This window comes from Phaethon lepturus, unplaced genomic scaffold (genome assembly GCF_000687285.1).
Source record: "Phaethon lepturus isolate BGI_N335 unplaced genomic scaffold, ASM68728v1 scaffold4934, whole genome shotgun sequence".
In the NCBI taxonomy this organism is placed as follows: domain Eukaryota; kingdom Metazoa; phylum Chordata; class Aves; order Phaethontiformes; family Phaethontidae; genus Phaethon; species Phaethon lepturus.
Genome location: NW_010535458.1, coordinates 42,300 through 69,450, shown reverse-complemented (window position 1 = coordinate 69,450; position 27,151 = coordinate 42,300). Strand labels below are relative to the sequence as shown.

At 35.7% G+C, this 27,151-nt stretch overlaps 1 protein-coding gene across 1 annotated transcript in view; it reads right to left on the bottom strand.

Annotated features, from left to right (window-relative positions):
• Window positions 1–27,151, bottom strand: part of LOC104619803 (kelch-like protein 1) — a gene marked incomplete at its 5' end in the record, with an annotated part of 76,232 nt that overhangs the window by 23,791 nt on the left and 25,290 nt on the right. The window contains one exon of the mRNA XM_010285815.1: window positions 22,221–22,445. Coding sequence (XP_010284117.1) covers window positions 22,221–22,445 — 225 coding nt within the window. The remainder of the gene's footprint in view (window positions 1–22,220; window positions 22,446–27,151) is intronic.

Genomic DNA, 27,151 nt, shown 5'->3' with positions numbered 1-27,151 from the left:
TGCACTTTGGGTGCTGTGGTTTTTTTTTTTTTAAAACTTAAGAAAAGAATTAAAAACCCCTACTAGACCTTACTGAAATTTTCCTCTTATAAAGTCTGAGCCTTGTCTTTTTCTGTAGAACCTTCTGCGAACTCATTCTCCAAATTATTCTGGTATGAAGTCTTGTTTATAAATGCTTTTTATTCAATCACATGTTTCAGCTATAATTTTTCCAGAATAATAAAGTGAGTATTAAATTGAACTCATAATCCATATAGCTCAATATCTTATCTCAGAATGCAACCAGTAGCAAACATTTGGGAAGATGTGTCAGTGTTTGCATAGAAAATCAGGAGATAATATGTTGTAGTTGTGATATTTTTTGGTTTTGGGATTGTTTGTTTGGGTTTTTTACCCTAATATCTAGTAGTTATAAACACTCTTAAATCCTGAACAAACAGTTTTACATTGTCAAAAAAGCATTTTCTAGATTTTCTTATAATAACACTGTACTCTCTAACTTTTCATGTATATACTCTTCACTTATTACAAAGTTGAATAGAAAATCAAATTCTTGTTTGGATAAAACATTAAGTAACTTTTTGTAGAAAATTTGCTTTCCTCTTCACCAAAATATGGTTCTTCTTTCATTTTAATGGATCTTTAAGCTTTTTTTTTTTTAATGCCAGTAAAAACTGATAAGTTCATTGCATTAATGTAATGGATTTTCTCTCTGCATTTCCTGTCATGCTTTTTAACTGGTCTTTATGCAGAAAATAGCCTTCACTGACTCTTCTATAATGGATTTATACAATGAATGTAGAACCCTGTTGTCCTGGTTTCAGCCAGGATAGAGCTGGTTGTCTTCACAGAAGCTAGTGCGAGACTGTGTTTTGGATTTGGGATGAGAAACTGTTGATAATGTGTTGATGTTTTGGGTTGTTGCTGAGCAGTCAAGGACAGTCCAGCTTCTTGTGCTGGCCTGCCAGCGAGCAGGCTGGGGGTGCACAGGGAGCTGGGAGGGGACACAGCCGGAACAGCTGACCCAGACTGGCCAAAGAGATATTCCCTACCATATGACGTCATGCCCAGTACATAAACTGGAGTTGGCCGGGGGGCGGAAATCGCTGCTCGGGGACGGGCTGTCGATCACGGGGTGGTGAGCAATTGCTGTATTGGGCATCACTTGTTCTTGTACATTCCTTTGTTGGTATTATCATCGTTGTTTCCTTCTTTCTTTCTGTCCTATTAAACCGTGTTTATCTCAACCCACGAGTTTTGTTCCCAATTCTCTTCCCCGTCCCACTGCGGGAGGGGGAGTGAGCGAGCGGCTGCGTGGTGCTTAGTTGCCGGCTGGGGCTAAACCACGACACCTGTGAGATACACAATTCCATCAGATTTTTTCCCCAATGTCTTTTACATTGCATTTACCACCTGCTGTTGTGTTGTGAATTCAACTGGCTTTTAAAGTTCATCAGAGTGTACTCTGAACTTGTCTAACCTTGCTGAATAACTTCTACATCCTTTGTTACCATTATGTCCAATTCCATTTCCATATAAATTAATCTTACATTGACACAGGGAAATGTTGTAGTTAGAAAACTGACAAAATAAAAATGTTAGTTTGGTATGAGATTCATGTCATGTTCATCTGCCAAAAGGTGTGAATATGGTTACAGCTACACCAATGAAGAAATACGGAAGTTTATTTTGCTTGGAGAACTTTAAGGGATTCAGTACAAGATTGCCTGTTTGAGTTATCCAGTTTGCATTCTTTCTATAATAGGAAAATCTACAGGCAAAGCAATAGGAAAATTATTCTTTCCATACATGACAAAGACAGAAGGAATTCTGTACAAAAATAATCTTCCATCCTGCTGATTATCACCCGTACTAGCTTGCTATGGTTTTACAAGTTTAATGTCTCTTCTTTATGGAATAACAAAAGCATTGACAACCTTACATTTACTTCTTAAGAGCTGGTCCAGTTCTGGCCCACTATATTTTAAAATACTGGACAAATACATTCTGCAGTATTGAATTTCTTTCTGTTTTTGTGTAGTTATGACTATATATGTGAAGGAAAATAATGATTTTGGACTATGTATATTCAAAATATTAATGTTCAAAGTCCAGTTCTCTAATAAGTAAATAAGAAAAAAAACCAAATAAGGTGCTGCATTCATGAAAGTAATATTATGTATAATTTAAGTTTTTGTCTCCTTTTATTTTTTTAATTTTGCTTTGATATTTGTAGATATCTGAGAAGCATAAATGCAAAGTGGAAGAGATAGAGAAACCTGTAGTCATGGTAGTGGCTGGTGATGAGTTCCTCTAATGGTACACCCATGAAAACTAATGGATGCAGATGTTGTAAATGTTAGCATCGTAAATAGGATCTTCAGAAAGAATTACAAAAGAACTATTAAAAATCTGGAAAACCTGCTGGAAATTCCATAAGAGATCTAGGGCTTATCAACATATCTTTTCCAAGAGTTAAGCTGATCATAGTGTATAAGTACTTGCATAAAGATTGTGTGGCTAAGAGTCTAACTGTAGGAGGACTAAAAAGATCCAATGACTGGAATTAGTAACCTATTAAATTAAGCCTAAGAATAATAGCCCATTTTTTAACCGATGATGATCTTTTTAACCAAGGGTTTATTGGAATTATGAATTTAGGAACGTGCTAGTTTCAGTGTTGCTTGAAGTTTGTATATCTACACTGATACATTTTTAGATAGACATGCTCAGACTCCTTCAAATGGCATGTCCTCAAGGCAGAAATGATTGGGAGAAATTCTGTGTTCCTCTTACAGAAAGTCGGTCTACATGATCACAGCAGTAGCTTCAGGCCATAAAATCTATGAGTCTATATAAATTTGCTAAATTTGGGCATGGATATCACAGTCTCTTCAGCTTTGGTATAGACTCTGTCTCTCTGAGTATTTGTTGTGGATGGAATCTCCCTTCTCTTCTCTTCCCAAATAAACAGCTCTGAAGGCTGGGCTAGACAAACCTGTCAAACTGACAATTGCAGGTCTATCATTGATGACAGGTTGAAACTACAGAAATGTAAGATTTAGCACATAATTTAATATATCATGACATAGAGAGTGAGATGCTTTGTGGAACAGCCATGTCTGTGGGAAAAACAGCTAGGCATCTATAGTTAATATAATTGCATAATATTTTTTTTTCTTTCTTGTTGCTTAACAATAACTCCACCATTTCTCTTCTACTCTTCATTCATGCACTCTCCTTCCCACTCCAGTGGGAACACATTCAAGGAGTGAGAGCTGGCACTCAGTTATCACAATTATCAGCACCTTATTCTTCCTCTTACTTTTCCTCTCCTCCATTTTGTATTAATATGTCATATACTAAGAATAGTGCCTGCAGAAAGATCTAAGGAGATCTATCCCAGAGCTTCATGGCTCCCCTGAAAGGGTGGATATCACATTTTCAGTGTAATAATTTCCTGACTTGGTCAATCTTTGGAACCTAAATATCTCACTGTCCAGGTAATGAACTTGATTACTAATATAGGAAAACTTAGTGACTCACAGTGGCAGCTCTAATGCTTCCGAAGAAAAAAATTCTAATTTAATCCCAAGCATCTTTATGTGAGTCAAATAAATAAATTAATGAGTATGCACCTTGCAATACTGGTAAATCAAGTACTTTTGATTGTATTTTTCAACATTCTGGGAGCAGCTAAAGTCATGTTTTCAATAAATTTTCCAATTTTTTTTAGATGCTTTTTTGTGAATAATTCCTTTTGATCATGAAAACTGTAACTAATCATTCTCAAAATATTGCCTTCTCAGGTCATTGCTACTGCAAAGCTGTTGCAGATTTTGCTGAATATATATACAGATTTTGGTTATTAACAGGATAGGTATATACAGGTATAATTAGAACTTAAGAAAGTAGAGTTGAGTGTTCAAGAGAAGTTTTTCTTCCCTAATATGCCTTCATTACTTTAAACAACCAATAATTTGCTTTATTAAGCATGTATAAAATCCATGGCTTCAACCACAGGTAATTTAATGAAATAACTTGATGATTTTAATCAAATCAAATCAATAGTCTGTTACTTCTGTGCTGCAATGCCAATAAAAAGCTTTCATTCCCTCTTCACTATTAAAATGATATTAAATATTTGTTAATAACAATACACTATGATGTAGATATAGTTTTAGAAGGAAAAAAAAATCACTTAATACATATTTGAGACATCTATGTCTGTGTAACAGAAAAGGCAGTCAAAAGGAGTTTTGCCAAAAGCAAAAACCCAAGGCAAGTACAAGCAGACAAATTCCTATCAATCAGTTTTTATAAAAATGCTGGGTGTTTTCTCTCTTATTTTTCTAGGTACTCATACTATATAGCTTTGTTTTGTTTTACAGTTATTAAAAATAGTATGAAAACCTTAAACAAATGTTGAAAAGTGGAGACATGGAAGGTTAGACTTAGAAAATATAAAAATTTGTATTTTTTGTAAGACATGCTATGAAGTATCATTAATTTCTTCAACTACTATTTACTCAGAAGACTGTATATTTTCTTAGAGGACACAACAGTCTCTTTGGCATTCATTCATTCTGAAAGTGAAGATGATGATGTTGATTCTGTTTTGCTGATGATTTCTCCTAAAAGGAAGAATGCCCAGAAAGAGACATTAATTCTCTTGCCTGGCACGATGGTGTTAGGAAGTAGGAGAAATATTGACTGTAATCCCTTAACATGCTCATCTTTTTGGTTAAGAAAGTAAAACATCTCCAGATTAGGCAGTTATGTTTTGAAAGATTGGACTAACTAGATGGATTTTCCTTTTTTCTATATGCAGCAGCAGCTTGTTTACTATCAACCACTTTCAGCTTACTTTTCAATACAAATATCATATGGGAATACCAAAATGATACCAATTAGTCTTAAAAAGAAGAAGTGTACTGCAAATTCAAAGACCACTAAAGGCTGCTGAAAGCAAGCTCTATTTTGTTGGTAAATATCTCTGCCTGTTCTGTTACCAACATCATCCTCTCCACTCCTTTTATTTCACCTCCCTTCTATCATCTTTCTCTCATACATATCAACTAAGGGGTTTTTCACATTTTTTGGATAATGATATATTACTTGACAAGATCCAAAATTCATTCTGGGAGAATGAAAATGTAGTACTGAAAAAAATCAACATCTAACCTTTGTTTAAATTGATGAATCAGTTTTGATTTAAAATGATGAAATGAGACCAACAATCCCCTCAAATTTTACAAAGTCAGCTTCACATATTTAGTGAGACATTTTTTTAGTTTGTGTTTAATACTTTATAGTAACTATACCAAAATGTAAATTATAAATAAATGCATTTTAAAAACTACTAAATGAGATGAGCTTTTTTAATCTAAGTATAAAACTGCTTAAATAAAAGAATAACAGTGAAATAAGGCAATGCAGAAATGGAAGTCCTGATATTACTGATGACATTCATTTAAGAAAACAAATTGATTCATTGCATCATCAGCAACTGACTGTAGATTCAACAACATACTTAGAAATGGAATGGTTATTTCAAAATGGCTGATAAACATGAGTTACATCCACTGAGGACTTATAAAATGTGTTAATCAATTGTCTTCAACAAGCAGTGGCTGAATTTATTTAAATACAGTGTTAAAATTGACAAAAAAGTGATTTGGCAACATTCTGTACATTACTGTCATCTGATCTTGCATCAGGCTTAAAAGAAAACTGATCGAAACGTGAGAAACAAGGTGTTCAGTGGGCTGTAATTCTGTTCCCATTGTAGTTTCAGACTCTCAGAATCACTTACATTAGATTGTCACAGAGTGGCTGAGGTTGGCAGGCACCTCTGGAGAATGTCTAACCAACTGCACTGCTAAAAGCAGGGTCACATAGAGCCAATTGCCTAGAACAGTGTCCAGATGGCTTTTAAATAACTCCTAGGATAGAGACTCCATAGCCTTTCTGGGAAATCCATGACAGCGTACCATCCTCACAGGAAAAAAAGGCTTTTCTTACATTTAGTTGGTATTTCGTGCATATCAGTCTGTATTTCACCCAATATCACTGAGGACACCATGGATCAAATTTCTGTACTCCATCCCATCAGGTATTTATGAACATTGATAAGATCCCCCTGAGCCTTCTCTAATCCACGCTAACAGTCCTAGCTCTCTCATATTGTCCTCATCTGTGAGATACTCCAGTCCCTTAATTACCTTTGTGGCCCTTTGCTGGAGTCACTCCAGTAAGTAAATGTCTCTTATCCAATGGAGAGCCCAAAACTGGATGCAGTACTGCAGGTGTGTCTCACCAGGGCTGAGTAGCAGGAAAAATCATCTGGCTCATCCTGTTGGCAACACTTTTCCTAATGAAACGCAGGGTATTGTTGGCCTCCTTTGCTGCAAGCACGCATTAGTGCCTCTTGTCTAACTTCTTGGCCACCAGGACCAGCAGGAACTTTTCTGCAGACTGTTTTCCCACCAATCATCTGCCAGCCTGTACTGGTGCATGGGTTTATTCCTCTCCAGTTGCAGGACATGGCATTTGCGATTGTTGTACCTCATTATTGGCTCATTTTCCAGTCTGCTTAAGTCTCTGATGGCAGCATAACCATCAACCACTCCTCATTGTTTTTGTAATCTGCTAATTTGCTGAGAGTGCACTTTGTCCCATCATCTAGGTAATTGTGCTGGTTTTGGCTGGGATACAGTTAATTTTCTTCATAGTACTGAGTATAGGGTATGTTTTGGATATGTGCTGAAAACAGAGTTGATAATACAGGGATGTTTTCGTTATTGGTGACCAGTACTTACACAGAGTCAAGGCTTTTTCTGCTTCTCACACCACACCACCAGTGAGTAGGCTGGGGGTGCACAAAAAGTGGGGAGAGGACATAGCTGGGACAGCTGACCCCAACTGACCAAATGGATATTTCATACTAGATAGAATCAGAGAAGCATAGAATCATAGAATCATTTAGGTTGGAAAAGACCTTTAAGATAATCAAGTCCAACGGTTAACCTAACACTGCCAAGTTCCCCACTAAATCATGACCCTAAGCACCACACCTACATGTCTATTAAATACCTCCAGAGATGGTAAATCAATCGCTTCCCTGGGGAGGTGAATCAACCACTTCCCTGGGCAGCCTGTTCCAATGCTTGACAACCCTTTCAGTGAAGAAACTTTTCCTAAAATCCAATCTAAACCTCCCCTGGCGCAACTTGAGGCCATTTCCTCTCATCCTATCACTTGCTACTTGCAAGAAGAAACTGACACCCACCTCACTACAACCTCCTTTTCAGGTAGCTGTAGGTAATAAGGCTCATAAGGTCTTCCTTGAGTGTCCTTTTCTCCAGGCTAAACAACTCCAGTTCCTTCTGCTGCTCCTTATAAGACTTGTGTTCTAGCCCTTCACCAGCTTCATTGCCTTTCTTTGGACATGCTACAGCAACTCAATGTCTTCCTTGAAGTGAGAGGCCCAAAACTGAACACTGTATTCGACGCTCCAGCACCTCAACGTCCTTCTTGCAGTGAGGGGCCCAAAACTGAACACAGGATTCGAGGTGCGGCCTCACCAGTGCCGAGCACAGGGGCATGATCCCTGCCCTGCTCCTGCTGGCCACACTAGTGCTGATACAGGCCAGGATGCTGTTGGCCTCCTTGGCCCCCTGGGCACACTGCTGGCTCATGTTCAGCCAGCTGTCAACCAGCACCCACAGGTTCTTTTCTGCTGCGCAGCTTTCCAGCCACTTTCCAAGCCTGTAGAGTTGTATGGGGTTGTTGTGACCAAAGTGCAGGACCTGTCATTTAGCCCTGTTGAACCTCATATGACATCATTCTCAGCATATAGAGCTGGGGGAAGAAGAAGGGAGGGACATTTGCAGTTACAGTGTTTTGTCTTCCCAAGTAATCATTACATGTGATGGAGCCCTGCTTTCCTGGAGGTTGCTGAACACTTGCCTGCTAATGGGAAGTAATGAATTAATTCGTTGTTTTGCTCTGCTTGTGTGCACGACTTTTGCTTTACCTATTAAACTGTCTTTATCTCAACCCATGAGTTTTCTCACTTTTACTTTTCTGATTCTCTCCCCCATCCACTGGGAAGGGAGTGAGTAAGTGGCTTTGTAGTGCTTAGTTGCCAGCTGGGGTTAAACCATGACAGTCATTAATGAAGATGATGAGCACAGTGGCCCCTGGTAAATATCACTCGTGACTTCCATCTGGACTTCGTACTGCTGATTACAGATCTTTGACCCTGGCAATTCATCTAGTCAGGATTGTAAGGAATGATTTTTCTTTCATAAATTAATCTTGACTATTCCTAGTCAACCTCTTATCCTTAATATGGACTGAATCTCTTCCAGTATTATTTGCTCCATCACCTTCTCAGGGATCATGGTGAAGTTGACTGACCTGTATCTTTCCAGACCCTTCTTGACCTTTTTGAAGATACAAGTGGCATTTGCTTTCTTCCAGTCCTCAGGAACCTCTTCTGGTCACCATGACCTTTCAAAGATAATTGAGAGTGGCCTCACAATGACATCAGACAGCTCCCTCAGCACTCGTGGGTGTATGTTTTCTGGTTCCACAGACTCGTACATGTCCAGCTTGCTTAAAAGTTCCTTCACTTGATCCTCACCCACTGAGGGTACATCTTCCGTGTTTCAGACTTCCTCCTCTGGTTTCAGGGACCTGGGACTCCTGAAGCCAGTTTTAAAGACTGAGACAAAGAAGGCATTGAGTACCTGAGCCTTTTTTGTTGTCTTTCTCACCAGGTCTCCTGCCCCAGTCTGCAGAGATCCCAGTTTCCTTAGTCTTCCTTTTGCTGTTGAGTGACCTGAGAAAGCCTTTCTTCCCTCACTGGGAAACAGTGAGTGGGAAACTGGGAAATGAGTTGTCACTCATCAGATTCAACTCAAAATGAGCTTTGGCTTTCCTAACCTGATCCCTATAAGCTCAGACACTGTCTTTGTATTTCTACTGGGTCACCTGTCCATGCTTCCCTTTTTAGTTTGACTTCAATGAGGACCTCTCAATCTAGCCACACAGGCCTCCTACTGCCTTTGCTTGATCTCCTGCACATCAAGATGGAAGTTTTTTGAGCGTAAGGGAGGTGATCCTTGAAATATCTGTCAGCTCTCCTGGGTCCCTCTTTTCTCCAGGGCCATATTCCCTGGAGCCACCATTACAAAGCCCACATATACTGCCCTCAGCAGAGTTTCTGGCCTGCTTTTGTGGAAGCTGCTACACAAACTGTTGCATCTGTTGGATGCCTCTATTACCTGGACTCAGATCCACCTATCTATGAAACCCCACAGTCTGATTTTTGTGTTATGTTTTCTAAGAACCCAAGCTGGAAAAGTTCTAAGTAATGCAGAAGTATTTACTTTTACAATCAGGCAGTGCTTGCACCATATGTTTCAAAAAATTGAGTAGTAGTGAGAAGGTAGTAACCACCCTCCAAGAAAATATATAAATACAACCTTTACATTACAGTGGACTCTGTCATATATGAAGAATTCCAGAGCAGATTGTGTCAAGTATGAGGAATTCAATATTCAAGCATTACTGGTTCTTATGGTTTGCTCTCAGAGCTTGGATGCCAGAACTTCTATGACATTTTCATATCACACGCATGGATTAAAAGGTGGTCCCAAAGGTGTTGATTTTAGCCTCCCCATCACACAGAATGGAGTGCAGTACATCTCACCTCTGTATCAAAACCTGTACTGAAGTTACTGAATAGCCCATGATAACCACAAATGGCAATATGGCAACTGAAATCTTAAAGAATACATTCTACCAAGATCACAAAGCAGAATATTTTCCAGTAAAATTGATTAAAAAAGACTATTCTCTTTTCTGAATGTTCCAGGTCATTTGTTTTAATAGAAAAAAAAAAAAATTCTTTTAAGTACTCTGTGTTGAAATGTCAGAGTTCCAATCCTATTATCACACTGTAGAATTCCTCTTGCTTAAAGAGCAAAGGTACTGAGCTCTATATAAATTTTATTTTTTTTAAATGTTGCAGACAATTTCTGCATGGTCTCTTGAGATAAGATTTTTCATCTTTCTGTAGTCAAGATACCGAACAGTGCGTTAGAAGATCAGAGTTCATCTTGACTTCATGAAACAGGTTTTCATGTTCATTATAAGTATCCTACACTAAAATGACATCAGAATACATAATTTTGTTGTTTTCTGTGTTCTATGCCCACTAGATTATAAACATCCATCTATATTTACACTCAGAATATGTAGATAATATTTTTATTAAAATATATTATGTAGAATGGGCTTTTCCTGTTCCTAAGAGAGAAAATAACAATTTCCAGCTGACACTTGAAGTCTTATTGTCATTAAGCAAAATACAAACAAGAATAATATTAGCTCTTTTAGGACTGTTGTTAAGAGAAAAAAAAGGACACAAGGCCCTCACAGCTTGCTTTCTGCATCTCATTTTCAACAATTTGACAAAAAAATTTTAAGGCACAAAAAAAGAAGAAATCCTCTTGAACTTAATGTTCCACATGATACTAGTGCTCTGTTGTTGTTAGCTGAGAAAAGCAATCATACATCCAGAAAGGGAGGCTTTTATTGTGAGGTAATTACATCCAAAATAATCAAGGTTATTATTTATATGAATAAACAAACTGGAAAATGGTGGAATCAGGCCTTTTTTTTTTTTAATTTGTAGAAAAAAAAATCTGTCATAGAGGGACTGATTTATCCTATCCATCTTTTGATGAATTATTTTCATTTTCATGACATTCTGAACAGTTTGGCTTTGCTAGTTCTCTTATGGTTACTGGACAGCTGAGACTAGAAACCTAACTATGAGGATTTCTTTTAGGAAAGGAAACTACTATTTTTCTTAAGAGGAAACATCTTTTCAGGAATACATTGAGTAGTTAGCTGCAGTATGTACAGTACAAAGAAATCTTAATTTTTCCCTGAAAATGATGAAAAGCTTAATAACTCAATGTTTGTTATTTATTCAGTGACACAGAAGTCAGTACCTATTAAATTTTATTTCCTGTAATAAAGATAATTTTTTGGGGGGAATATGTATAGTCTTGATCAAAAAGTGTCTGTGCCGGCTTTGCTTGGGATAGAGTTAATTTTCTTCATAGTACCAGGTATAGGGTATGTTTTGGCCATGTGCTGAAAACAGAGTTGATAATACAGGGACGTTTTCATTATTGGTGAGCAGTTCTTACACAGAGTCAAGGCCTTTTCTGCTTCTCACATCACCCACCAGTGAGAAGGCTGGGGGTGCACAAGAAAATGGGAGGGGACAACTGACCCCAGATGGCCAAAGGGATATTCCATACCATATGACATCATGCTCAGCATGTAAAGCTGGGGAAAGAAGGAGGAAGGGGGCGGGATTTTCAGAGTTATGGCATTTGTCTTCCCAAGTAACTGTTGCACGTGATATGGAGATGGTTGCCGATGGGAAGTGGTGAATGAATTCCTTGTTTTGCTTTGCTTGCAGGTGTGGCTTTTGCTTTAACTATTAAGCTGCCTTTATCTGAACCCACGAGTTTTCTCATTTTTACCCTTCTGATTCCCTCTCCCATCCCACTGTGGGGGATTGAACAAGTGGCTGTGTGGTGCTTAGTTGCTGGCTGGTGTCCTAGCTAAATTGTGCTTCAACATTGTGCTGTTCATCAGTACAATCTGAAACTGTCAGATTCCAGAACCATAAAAAAACCTCGAAAAACATTAACATAAATTTTGCAGTCAAATTGTACATACAGGGGAAAAAAAAACCAAAAAGAAAAAAGTACAAGAAAGTAGGATAATATAGTTGTAGTACCATGTTACTATATACTGAGAAGAACAGTTTTTTCTACCTGGAACATACTTCTCCTAAGCATTTAGACTTAAGGATTTATGAAAGCAAAGTGTTACATTTTAGCTAAATGAGATCTAAAAGTGAATATTATCCTGCAATGGCAGGCATTTTCCTTGTGATTGCCTTCAACTAGTTCTGTAGCAAAAAAACCTATTATGTCTAATTAGGTTCTGAGATCTGTACAGTTTCAATTATTTATACTTGGAGATTGGAATGGGACTTTTAAATTGCTTTTCTGCGATGCTACAAAATAATGGAACACTGCCTATCATATTTCTAACTCTGTCTTTCTTTATCTGCATGATAGACCTAATTTCACACAGTGAAATTTTAACAAATTAACAGGAAATATAGTTACATTCTGACACTTTTGGATACAAAATGGCAAAGAAAGTATTATCTATGGTGTTAGCTTCACTGTAGTCTCTACATTTTGATATCTGTATCAAAATAAATATTATAATAAATAATATAATAAATATTATAATAAATACTATAATAAATATTTATAGACACACAGAATTTTAACTTAGAAGGATAAACTTGTATCCAACAACTAATTTTTTAAATAAGTAAATGACCTTTTAAGAAGCGGGCAGACATATGCTGTATAATGACATTGAACGTGATGAGACAAACACATCAGTGCCTTGTTTTCCAAGTATTAAACTTTATTAAGTAACACCCAGACTTTACTCCACCATTTTAAGCTCTGCATTTATTTAGTTTCCAGGTAGCTATAAATTTCTAACAATTTCCTTTCTCACCCACATGCACAGAAGCATAGACAATTCTGTATTAATTATAACTAGCATTGCTGCTTTTCCTTACTCTGTTCATGCCCTCTTTAAGTCTTAAACCACTTTTCTTCCATGCTACTGGTGTCAACATAAAGAAAAGTAATGATAGTAAAGTCCAATTTGTTTTAAATTATGCCTCAATTAATTAAACTTGGTATTTAATTCTCACAGCCATAATCTTAACTGAGTGTGAAACACAAGGATCATTCTTTGGTTGCTGCATATAGGACTGCCATAGGCCAAGCTGGGAATTCAGTATACGATAAATTGGAGAATTACACCTGACCTACCTTCCTTAGTGAATATTCAGTGACATATTCTTGAAAATATGTCTTCCTATGTTTATTCACAGGCAGGTATCAGGGTGATTAAAAGAATTATAAAAATACCCCTACCCTCCTGGGCCAGAAGATATTATACTGACATGCTAATATAATGTAAATTTATAGAAGTAAAGATCTGCCTGACACCTCTTTATTTGCATTCAGTTTTGTAGATGAGACACCAGATTCTCAACTCTGCCACATTATTATCCTGAGAATATGACTCAGAAATTATTTTAAGTGTTGCCATTACGATTTGTAGCTCTTTAGTGGATTGGGTCATGATCTGCTACTTACTAAGGGTGCAAAGTACAACAACAAGGTACTTAATAATTCAGAAAAAAAAATCCCTGTAATGTTCCCAATGATTAGGAGAAAAATCCAAAGCAAAAATCTAATATACATGCAAATCAATATTGCAGAGAAAATACTTTAAAAGGCTCAGGTCTTCTGTCAACAAACAGTGAAAGTTAGAATGACATATTCCCCCTGAGATTTCACATTAGAAAATAACAATAATTAACTACATAGAGGTACATAGTATGAGTCAATATTGCATAAAAGAAAGATTCTCAAATTAATCTCTGAGCAGCTGCTTCTGAAAGGGTAAACAATAGAGCTATGTGAGTGCATTGCTGTGCTGTGCTAAGTTAGTCTATTGAAGAACTATTCCACTCTACTTAATGCTTAGGTGTTTATAGGTTTGCAGGTTTTTTTGGTTGGTTGGTTGGTTTGTTTTGGGTTTTTTTGCTGTGCACACTGAAAAATGTTTTTATTCATGCTTACTTACAAGTTTTCAATTTTTCTTATAATTGGCTAGCACACAAAACAACGTAAAAAAAAGTTCCTATGAAGGAGACAACCCAGACCTTTTTTGTTTTAAAAGAACACTTATTTTTTTCAGAACCAACACTTTTTTTTTCAGACCAACACTGAAGCTTTTATCCTAGTCATATTTGATAGAAAACTCTTGTATCCATCTGAAGCTGAATTTTAATATGTTGAGTCCAAAACCTCACTGCACAACCAATGTAATGGCTGAATCTATCCATGAAATTTTACCTAGACAGCATTTTGGTCCAGGACTAAATGTAATGATTTCTCTGTAAAATTTTTGGCTAAAAACCGTTATGTCCAAATTAACACTTAAGGGTGAATAGAGAGCCACATAAGGCTAGGAATAGGCTGATTCTATATGTTCTTACATAACTGCAGTTGCCAAATTCTACCTTTATTTAGAAAAAAGTTCTCAGTCTTGTTTCTTAGAAGTGGATTACTTATTGGAAAGCAACATCTGGCAATTCTTTTGTAAAACCTTTTCTTTTTTTTCTTTAGGGCATACCTAAACTATTGCAACTACACAGGGCTTTACTGGACTGGTTGAGAATATTCTGAATCATTTGGCTAAGAAGGAGTTATTTATGAGTGTTTTCTTCTGTGTTTTAAAAAAAAATGAAAACATTCAGTCAATATTCTGCAACTACACTTGGTGCATTTGCTCTGTTCATCAACATTGTTACAGGTCAAAATCACATCTAAAGCAAGTAGTGTAAAATGACATTTGAAAGTCAATGGCATTCATGACCAAATTTGAGCCATAGAAAACTGTCATTGCTTTGAGTCTTCTTCTGTACAAATTCAGATTCTTAGCTTCTGTATAACTGAATAAAGCTAGCTCAAGCTATTATCACCAAAATGGAAAAAAGAGCTGTCTGTTGCCAAGTGCAGCTGACAAAAAATAATTCAAGCTGTGGTACCCAAATCATATCTGTAAGGCTCTAGATTGAAATTTCTGTATAAAGAAAGGATTTAGACTCTTCCGTCTATCTAAATGGAAGAAGGCTGTTCCAGTATCATCACTTTTGTGATGATCTGGTTCTGGGAATTCCTTTGTAGATAAAAAAATTTATATTGGCAATAACGTTCTGCTTCACAAAAATTTTAAACCAAAAGATTTATAGTGCTATTTTCAGAGTTTAACTTGGCTTCAGTGGAATATAACTGATGTAATTCAATACTTTGTTGAGTGATAGTAGCCAGCTTTGTAAGTGGGCAGTCCTCTGTTGTGCAAAGCTTATCTCCATCTGAAGTGTGAATATGACTTGTGTGGGTCCTTGTTTATGCTCATCCTTTAATTTTTGACCTTTTACCCTAGCCTATATTATATTAAAATTACATCCACCTTTGAGTCATTTATGTTTCTCTGTTACCATAAAGGGCGTTTACTCAGATGCAGATGCCTACATTTGGTTAAACTAATACCACCCAAGTTGATTTTTGCAGTTTGAGATGTAATTAACTTCTAGATTATTTCAGACTTTTTTTTTTTTTTTTCAGAAGTGACTTTGATTTTTTTTTTTTTTAATAAATAAATAAAAAGTTAAAGGATTATATTAAGTCCTGGAAAACATCTTGGTTCTAGGTTAACTTTCTTAACATTTCACTCTTTATTTTTAGTTGCATTCCTGATATTTTGTGTAGTGAGTGAACTGTGGTTACAAGCAATAGTGTTATCTAATATTCAGTCAAAAAGTAGTGAACAAACAGCAACAGATTCTCTCTAACCTAACAAAGACTTTATGAATATGTCATAAATTGAAAAAAGATCTTTCAATTGTACAATAGCAGTATAATCATGCTTGTATGGCAAACATGACACACCATTACTGAAATGACTACAAAAATGAACTGTGGAGCCCAGACAAGATGTTCTTTGTTAATTACACAGGTACCTTCCAATGTAAAAAGTTTTTATATATATTAATTCAGTGATATATATAAAATATAATATGAAAAATTAAAGTTAGCTTGCTTTTAATTTCTTTTACCTTTCAGTATTAAAAACCATGGTAATAGATTTACAATCAACTTCCATTGTGGATATAACTGATATAGGCTTTTTGTTGAAAAAATGGGAGAGATTCAGGAAACAGATTTCCAGTTTTCAGTCTTCTCAGTAATCTTCATTGCACCTTGAGAGGCAGGAACTGCTCCCACACCACAAATTCTTTAATCCTAAACATGCTATTTATTTTTATTTTTCATGGAAATGGGAATATGCCACCTCAGTTGTTCTATTCCACTGTATATATTCCTATTTAGGGGGATGAATCCTGCCCTAAATTCTTAGTTCTGAAATACTGTAGAGTTTGTAAATGTACCTTAAGCTATCATACACGTTAAAAATATTTGATAAACAATAATTACTTTTTGAAAATCTAAAAATTCTTTGGAAAACTTCTCATTCAATTTAAATCATTGAAACAGACAAAAATTAAATAATTTTAAAAGTAGTTAAAATACTAAAAAAACATTAATGATTTAAAAAATGGATAGGCTGAGATTGATTAATGTCATTATATTTATATATGTATTTTCCTCGTGAGATTTACTGTGTAGTAAGAATAAAATCAAGGCAAAGATAAATTAATTATGCAGGAGCTAAATGTTTCTGATATTTCACATCAATTAATACATAGTTAAATTTACATCAATTTGCACTTCAGTCCTGTTTTTTTTTATTAATAGTCAGAATCTTCTTCTGTTGACTCATCAGTAAGCCAGGGTCATAACTCAACAGCGAGAAGGATCATGCATTTCTCCTGGTGAATGAACCCTTTAAGAAGTTTCCGATAAAGAAATTATTACACTGTGTTCCCGTGACATGATGATTTAACACACTTTTTCTCAGAGAGTTATGGACACTGATTAAAATAAAGATAGAAAAAGTGAGAATATTCTTAACAGTTAGCAAAGACTTGAATTGATATATAATAAGCATTATCTTAATGAAAATGAAACAATAGTTTTCTATTAAAAATAGGTCTCATCTTAAGAACTTTAAATGGCATAAGTCATCAAAAGATCTTAAGATTTTTCACTACCATTCCATTGACAGTGATTTAATGACACAACTCTGTCGTGTGCAAGTCTGCAGATGAATCGTACAGTTATGTCTGTGGGATATAGAAAATCACTAGAAATAATCATCTGAGTGAAATGATGAAAATTTGACTTAACATTTCTGGAATATTTTCAGAATGAATAGAAAACTATTTTCTTTAAAGTTCAAGAAAGTTTCAAAATTTGTCTTTGAATAAGCAGGATTTAATTACCTTTATTAGATAATTCATGGTGGTTAGTTCTCTATGTTAACACAATGCAAAATAACCTTCCTTTCCCCCAAAAAGACAACCAAACAAAAATATCTTTCTGGGTAAGTACTTCACTTTATTAAACTTTATGTAACATTAATTAGTCTTAAACTCATAAAATATTTAACTGAATTTATATTCTCTCTAAATTTTAATATGTATAGTCCTCTTAAATAATCAAAATAGGTCAGTAAATCTATAGTTCTGTGCCTGTATTGCAAATTTCCACCCTGACTGGTGTCAGTGTTTTGGATTATCATTTTTGTCACTAGCATTTAATGCAAATTTACATCCATGAAAAGGGAATTGCACCTCATAATTTAAGAAATATTACTTTATTCAGTGTCCTGTACTCTAAAGTGCAGAGGAGAAAATTTAAATGAATAAAAGCATTGACTTTAAGCTTTTGTATTATTTAAAAAATGGTCTTATATGCAAAGTAAAATTACTAAGAGAAATGAAATATTCAATAAAAATTCAAACTTCCCTATTATTATGCTTCAGGAATATAATGGCTTAAGTATGCAGCTACATTTGGAATTCAGTTACCAGTTAAACTTCTTCACGCTTGGACACTGCATTAAGTTATAACAGTTGACAATGATAAAAACATAGAATATTTTGGGTTGGAAAGGACTTTTAAAGGTCATATAGTCCAAAGCCCCTGCAACAAGCAGGGGGACATCTTCAACTAGATCAGCTTGCTCAGAGCCCCATCCATGCAAGGAAAGGACCCACAGCTTTTCTACAGGCACACAGATTTGGCAATAAATTAATGTTTCTAATGCAGGTAAACTGGTCTAATTTACTTTGTGATGAAGTCAGGGGTAGCTTATAACTTAGAAACTGAAAAATGCTACTAGTTCTATATTATGGACCAAAGCACTGATAGTGCTATAAATCACAATGTCCACAGAAAAAAGATGCAATAAGTTTAGACTAAACAGATATGTGTGTGCATATGTATACATACACACAGGTATGTCATGATATATATGACATATACAGACATATATACATGTATACATATACATAAACACATATGTTATATATATTTGAATTGGGATGCATATATATGTATTTTTGTACCATTATTATTTATGGACCAAAAGGAGAGTAATCATGTCTTTTATTTTGGCCAAAATAAATGAAGAGTCCTATTTTATTTTTATTTGTTAGCTCTGATTTTACCTATTCCTTTTGTTATGTAACTTACCAACTTTTTGACTGATACCTTAGTTTCTCCACAATCTTTTCCTCTATTAATATTTCTCATTATTACTTAAAAATTACAGAGTTATCCTCATTTTTTTCCCAGCTAATCTTTTTTTTTTTCTTCCTTCTCTCGTATGTTGGGTTCTAGAGCAGTAAGCATGGAAGTGGAAAATCTATCTGGGTCTAAGAAACAGGGTGGGTCATCCTCTTTTAGTGAAATATAGAAATAGACCTTTGTGCAAACACATAATGTCATTTGATACTTTTGTCAACATCAAAGATAGTCTGGGATATTTTATCCTACAACTCCCTAATTTCACATATTTTCTTTCCATTTCTGATTTTTGAACTTAGTCTTTTAGATATTAATTGCTGCATATACCAGTTTCATGACTATCACACTATATACAGGTATTGACTCAGTCTATCTTTAAGCATGCTCCTTAGCTCCTGAAGAATATTTATTTATACATTTATATTATGTATTTAGCTGGTTCAGAACAATGGGTTGAATCCATAACCCACTGTGTAAACTGAGACTTGGAAACTTTTTAGGTCCTCTGGGACCATTCATTCTGGATAAAGTGAGTTCTGTCTACCCTAGGCCTATATGGTATATAAATAAATCTAAGGTTTTCACATCAGCAATGAATATTTTTAAAGCATTTATAGCATTTTCACTCAGACAATTCCAACTGGCAAAATTCTCTCTTCCAAGAAGGGAGGAGGAAAAATATGTAACCTACCTCCACTCTAAGCTGTACAGGAGTTTGTTAAGTAATACCTGTGCCCTGTTATCATTCTTCCCACGCTGATAATCTTGCAAATACTTGTTTGACTGTGGATTGTGCAATCAGTATATTGACAAAGCCAAAACCCAAAGCTCAAATCTAGGCTTAACAAACAGTGTAAATCTAGCCTAAAATAGGAGCTTAAACACTCTTTACATAGTTCACAGAAAGGGCAAGACAATTTAGGACACCTACTTGAAAAGACCTTTAACTTCTCCCTTAACTGTACTGGATATTTAGTTCTCTAATTGAGGCACTTAAATTGTTTACTTTGGAAAGACAAGTTGAGTATCAATATTTTGTTTGATTCCTTTTTTTTTTTTTTTAACCATGGTTCTACTGGATTTGATACCTGAGGTTTAAATTAGTCTATGGTTGATTCCCTATTTCCTCTCTCTCCTTCTCTTCTATGTAGTCTATCAAGTCTTTTTATGAAGCAATTCTGCACACACCTTTCCCATTTATTTGCTGGCGTTATAACCCACAATCTGGTTTACATTTTTTCCCTTTTTGTTCTTTCAGTCCTATTCTGCTTTCCCTATATGGGTTTTGATTTGGTCTTTCTGTTTCTTAAGTTTCACCTTCCCCATATTTCATTTGTGCTTTTCACTGCCTTTCTGTCTTCTTATTACTGTTTCATATTCCATACTGTTTTATGGCCTACTTGACAGGGATACTAGAATCACTGGTAACTGAAATAATAATTTTGGATCCCACAGTCTACCTTATCTTTTTTTGTTCTTTAGCACCACTTACACCAAACACTACCACTAACATAGCTTCCACTCATCTTCCATTGACAGCATTGAAACTGCCTAACAGATGACTTCTTACACTATGTACTTTCACAAGACCTGTCAGTTTTCATTTTCTCATTTCTACGTGTATCAGCTTCTACATACATTGTTCTACTGAAGATTTTAAAAAGACAGGATAAAGTGAATTGTATTGCCTGATTGTGACTTGAGTTACAATGAGGTACATCTGAAATTTTTTTCTGATGTCAACAAAAAAACATCAGTCTAAAGGATGGATGCCTATTTCTAATCTTGTATACAAAATCCAATTCAAACAACTCTAGCACTATCACTACATGGATATTACATAACATATATTTTAGAAAATAAAAAAAAAGGTTTCTTACTGCAGATTAATTTCTCTCTACAAGGACATTTACTAAAAGAATAACTTTAAGGGTGTCCTGGGGAAAAAAAAAATATTGAAAGAAAAAAATCAATTTAATTCTATTGACTAAGCTTCTCAGGAAATAATATATCATGACTCATATGCAATTCCAAATGAAGAAAAAGAGCACATATTTACTGCTGCCCAAACAACTGCATTTAATAATTTTCATCATCACTAATAAAATCCCAGTTTATACTTGCTTCATCATTTTACACGTTGTTTACAGAAAGCCCCAATTTCTGCAATATAAAAGTTCAAAATTGACTCCATACAAAAGCAAAGAACCCTCAAGTGGTCAAATGCCTGAGTGCTCCCTTTTTTCTCCTGTCGAAAACATACCCGTTTTTCTCCAGTAATAACCTCAACATTCCTGAACATCTTTACTTAAATTATAAACGTATTTTTTAAATCTATTGACCAAAAGCATCTGTAGAATTATCAATCCAAAATTATATATATTCTTGAACTGAACACAAAGTGTTTTTGATCATGGCTCCATGTCTCTTGTCAATAGGAATTTTTTTTTTCTATCAAACATTCCCTAATTTTTTATTAATACTGACCTGTGTTATAGCTGAAGTTGTTGCATTTTTCCCACCCTTGGGAAAAGCATTGAAACTAAAAAGAGATTCTGTAAATTTCTGGAACACTGGTAAAAAGAAGACATTACATGTGTTTCTGCAGCATTATAATTAAATTTAAACTTAGGAAACAATTTTAAATCACAGAGCTATTTAGTGTCATGATGCCATTTAACATAGATTCCTATCACTAGTTTTTATTGTAAGACCTGTTTAACAGCAAAAATATGTTCTGCCAGCCACTGTACAAACGTATATTACGATATAATTGTCAAAAGTTGGGGGGGAAGCACTTTCATTTTGTGAGATATTGACACAGTAGTACACTAAAGAACTTGCTGTTGATTGTAACTCAGGGGAATAGAAATGATAACATAACATGTCTTTCCATTTCTATCTTTCATGACATTGTAATGATTCTGTCTGACCAAGTGACTTGAGCAGAACAGATCATGAACTGTTCAGTTTTCTATACCTTACAGAAGTTATATTCTGGTGGGCTAAGAATAAAAAAGGATAATCTTAAAATATCACAAAATTAATTATGTAATCGAATAAATTAGAACTTTTTCTACTATATACACATATGATATGCATAATAGACCACTTTTTTTTTCAAGGAAATAATATAACTTGTTTTTGCTTAATTTAAAAAATCATAAAAAACCACACTAAACCTATATTTCTTTGAGTAGAGAACAGGGATACAATGTGGCTTGATTAATCCTGACAGTGTGTTGCGGTTTAACCACATTAATATACCAATTAATGGATAATACTACCAAAAAACCAAACAGAAACAGAAAACAACTTATCTGAAAACAGGCTATGGGAAAATATGCTCTCAGTCATGAAACTCTTGCTAAAAATACTTTGTAAAGTACATCATTCCATCACTGCCACAGTGTTTACAGCATTTATTTCCTATTATACTAGATAAATTAAAACATAATGATTTGATTAAAAATAAATAATACCTTGATCATTTGATAAATAAAGATGTCCTTTTTTAAAATCAGTGCATACAAGCTTGAATTTTCTCGCTAACTGGTGTAAGTTCAATAAATCTTTCCCTGCTCCTCTGCCTTTTATTTGTTGTTGTTTTTTTCTTTTTCCCACTGTTCTTCTGGTAAATATTACAAATGTACTTAAACCTTCTATACATTCTTAGCGATCTAACAATAGGTTATCGCTACTGTTCAGAATGCTGCAATAGCTTAAAAGTACTGAGTTTTCCATTAACAATTGAATATCTGAAAAATGTGGTGTCTTTTTAAAACATTTTTTTTTCCTTACCTAAGCCATGCCTATGTGTTGACATTGGTGGTAACACAGTCCAAGCTTTGGTCTTTGGATTGTAACATTCAACAGTGTTTAATGTCTTTAAACCATCCCGGCCTCCAATGACAAATAGTTTGTCATCGATAACAGCAACACCAAACTGCAGCCTCCTTCCATTCATCACTCCAGCCTGAATCCATATATTTGTTCTGAGATCATACTTTTCAATAGTTGTAGCACCTGATGAGACATAATAACAGGATAATGTATACAAAATGCATACAAAATTAGCTCTTCTTTTTTTCCTAAAAGTGTCAAAAGCTTAATACTATTTTCTGATTACATCTAACATTTTGACATATATTTTTTGTTTCTTTAGATAAAGTAGTCCCCGGAATATCTATCTATATAAATATATAGATATATATATGTGTATATATATGTTTATAAAAAAACATTTTTTCCCTCCCCAAGTGAAAAAAAACCCTAAATGGCCCCTATAAAATCAAAGTATTGCAAGTCTGAATAACAGTATGTTTTAACTTTACAATCTTTTTTTACAGTTCAGTGGCATAAGTATCTAAGATAACTAATCTTGTTACACTTGATTCCAATCTTCCATATGGTGTCAAAGAAGCCTGTGAAATTACATGGTATTTTCATCAAAGATTAGAAGTTGTATTTCAATTTAGGTTCATATTTTCTTTCTTATTTTAAGGTACTCATGTATTTTTTTTTTCAGACATGTTTCTGCTGGAAGTACAGAATGTTGTACTTACAATCTCAAGAGAAATATTTAAAGAATGTTTCCATATAGTCAAAGTCATTTCCTTCTGAACTTAATAATTTTAATTACTTTCATAGATGAACTCCAAAGTTATAAAGAGCATTAAAATGTATAAAACAACTTACCAGTTACTAATGAAACAGTCATTAAGAAGCCTCTGCTATTAAAAGTAACTTGTACGTAATATATAAAGATGAGCTACAAAATTAACTTAACTAGATTCAAGGAAGTGAAAGAGTAATGCATTCCATTAATTGTATTATGAGTGAAGGAAAAGTTAATTTGAAGCAAAAGCACAAATATTTAAATGAAAGAGTTTAAATTAATCTGTAAGAGAGATAATTCATCTGAAATGTAACCAACATTTTATTTTTACATACACATAACAGTGCTTCATTTCCAAAGTGTAGATATCCCTACAGAAAGATTCAGCAAAATTTTTAGGCTTTCCCAACTAACAGTATGGATTATAATAAAAGGTTAGAATTCCATGGGCAATAATACATTTAACATTCATTCTTTGGAACAGAAGAGCAATGAACCAAGTGGAAACAAACATCATGAAAGAAATATGTTTGTTAATTGAACTAAAAAAGATATAATTTAAATTCAATTTTTATCTAAGTGTAGCAGAGCAGCAGTAATGTACAATTCAATTGGATGTATTAAATCTCCTGATAGTTTTATGAAGCCATAAGATATATGAAGCAATTTTTGCATTCAAATAAGAGACATATTTATTTATCTTTTTGCCCCAAATGTAAAACTGAGCACTGTGTAAATGCATTAATCTTTAGGTTCAAAAGAATAAAAAATACTGATTATTTGATACAGTTGTTTGGTGGTGCTGCAAAGCATATTATAATGATACATATTAAAAAGCATTTTGTTATAACGCTTGAAATTTTCATTAAATTTCTATTTATGTTAAAATCTATTTTTGTTAAAACCTAGAACAGTAATATATGAGTTCCATAATGTAGTCCACTTCAATGGTAAAGAGTACAGTATTGTCATTCTGATTTCAGAAAACCGTACTCAATGTAAAAAATACAGCTTTTGAATTACGCTTAGCTATGTATTTTCTAATATTTGTTAATTGTCAGTTTGCCACAATATTTTATTAAAATACACATTGAGCATCTGATCTAGGAGTTCCTGGAGTGACTTGCTAATGTATAACAACAACAACAACAACAATAATAATAGGTACCGGTCCTATAAAATGGTCTTTAATATCAGGAACATGAATATAATATGCTCCAGACTGCAATGCCGACAAGAACAGAAGACCTCTTAGTCCTTGGATGAAATCAGCTCATGGATGAAGAAGAGATGACAGAATCAGCTAAAATACTATAGATGTCTTGTCAATAGGCAGAAAAGCATACTTTTAGTTTTTTTGGATGAATTTAATTTCATGCACCTCAGTCAGTTCAGTTGCCAGCACTGGAATACCCATAGACTCTCCATGGATGCTAAGATTACAAGAAGAATGTGGAAGTGACACCTTTTTAACTATATTTGATGACAATCTTCCTACAGGAAGAACTCTAGGCCTAGAATTTCTTATTAGAAATCATTAATCACTACAGGTTTTTTTACAGAATCACAGAACCATTAAGGTTGGAAAAGACCTTCAAGATCATCAAGTCCAACTGCCAACCCAACACTACTATGCCCACTAAACCATGTCCTGAAGTGCCATATCTACACGTTTTTTGAATACTTCCAGTGATGATGACTCCACCACCTCCCTGGGCAACGTGTTCCATGTTTTTAGTACATGTCATCACTGCATTCAGGCCAGCTGTATCATTTCATACCAGTCTTGCATTCTCTAGACTCTTTTCAGAAAACACAGAGCCAAATTAAATATCTCATTCCTTTACTGTAGGGACTCTCAGCATGGACAATCAGCCTGGTACTTGTAAAGTGAGTAAAACTTACCATAACGTCTCAAAAAATCCACCAACTGCAGCTGTACACAACAAAGCCTCAACAGAAAATAGCTGTGCTGAAAACATCTACAGTGTTTCGCCTATTCCTGCACTAAATAGCGAAGCAGCTGTGATACCTGTTTCTACCTCCAACCACAAAACGAAGTAACATCTCCTATTCTATTAACACATCAGTCCTGTCATGGAACAGTCTTAATATACAGCTGGATATGGCTTGTCTAAAACAAACTAATAAACAAACAAATATTTTTTTAAAAACCATGCCATTTCCTCACTATGAAGAGAGTCAAGCAAATTGAAGAGTTCCTCCATAGACATAGAATCATAGAATCATACAATCGTTGGGTTGGAAGGGACCTTTAAAAGTCATCTAGTTCAACCCCCCTGCAAGCAGCAGGGACATCTTCACCTAGATCAGGTTGCTCAGAGCCCTGTCTAACCTGATCGTGAAAGTTTCCAGGGATGGGGCATCTACCACCTCTCCGGGAAACCTGTGCCAGTGTTTCACCACCCTCATTGTGAAAAATTTCTTCCTTAGATCTAGTCAAAATGTGCCCTCTTTTAATTTAAAACCATTACCCCTTGACCTGTTGCTACAGGCCCTGATAAGAAGTCTGTCCCCATCTTCCTTATAAGATCCCTTTAGGTACTGGAAGGCTGCAATAAGGTCTCCCCAGAGCTTTCTCTCCTCCAGGCTGAACAACCCCACCTCTCTCAGCCTGTCCTCATAGGAGAGGTGTTCCAGCCCTTGTATAATTTGTGTGTCTCTCCTCTGGACCTGTTCCAACAGCTCCATGTCTTTCTTGTGCTCAGAGCTCCAGAGGTGGACAGAAGACTCCAGGTGGGGCCTCACCACAGCAGAGTAAAGGGGCAGAATCACCTCCCTTAATCTGCTGGCAATAAGGTCTCCCCAGAGCTTTCTCTCCTCCAGGCTGAACAACCCCACCTCTCTCAGCCTGTCCTCATAGGAGAGGTGTTCCAGCCCTTGTATAATTTGTGTGTCTCTCCTCTGGACCTGTTCCAACAGCTCCATGTCTTTCTTGTGCTCAGAGCTCCAGAGGTGGACAGAAGACTCCAGATGGGGCCTCACCACAGCAGAGTAAAGGGGCAGAATCACCTCCCTTAACCTGCTGGCCGCACTGCTTTGGATGCAGCCCAGGGTACAGTTGGCCTTCTGGGCTATGAGTGGACATTGCCAGCTCGTTTCCAGCTTTTCATCCACCAGTACCCCCACATCCTTCTCGGCAGGGCTGCTCTCAATCCCTTTATTACCCCAGCCTGTACTGATACTGGGATTTGCTCCGACCCAGGTGCAGGACCCTGCACTTGGCCCTATTGAACTTCAGGAGGTTCACATGGGCCCATTCCTCAAGCTTGTCCATGTCCCTCTGGATGGCATCTCATCCCTCAGGCACATCAGCCACACCACTCAGCTTGATGTAATCTGCAGACTTGCTGAGGGTGCACTTGATCCCACTGTCTATGTCACTGATGAAGATATAAAACAGTACTGGTCCCAACATAGCCCTCTGTGGGACACGACTCGTCACCGATCTCCATTTGGACATTGAGCCATTGACCACTACCCTTTGAATAAGACCATCCAAACAATTCCTCATCCACTCAACAGTCCACCCATCAATTCCATCCCTCTCCAATCTAGAGAGAAGGATGTTGTGGGGAACCATGTAAACGGCCTTATAGAAGTCCAGATAGACGACATTGGTAGCTCTTCCCTTGTCCACTAAAGTAGTCACTCCATCCCAGAAGGCCACTAGGTTGGTCAGGCAGGACTTGCCCTTGGTGAAGCCGTACTGGCTGTCTCAAATCACCTCCCTGCCCTCCATCTGCCTTAGCATAGCTTCTAGGAGGATCTGTTCCATGATCTTCCCAGGCACAGAGACATTCTGCAGTCTTCATCCTTGAAGGTTTTCAGTACCCAAATGGACATGGGTCTGACCTCATAGCTGACCCTGCTTTGAGAAGAAGGTTGGGCGAGAGACCTCCTGAGGTCCCTTCCAACCTGAATTATCCTGTGACTCTGATGATCTGGGATGGAGACTGTGGCCAGCAGTTTCTTTTCCTAGGCATGATTAACTTTCAGTAAGAGAGAAACTTATATATGATACAGTTTTATTTAAGACTATTTTATTCAATAGTGTGAATAAAGGACCATTGCAATCTTCTTCATCTTGTCT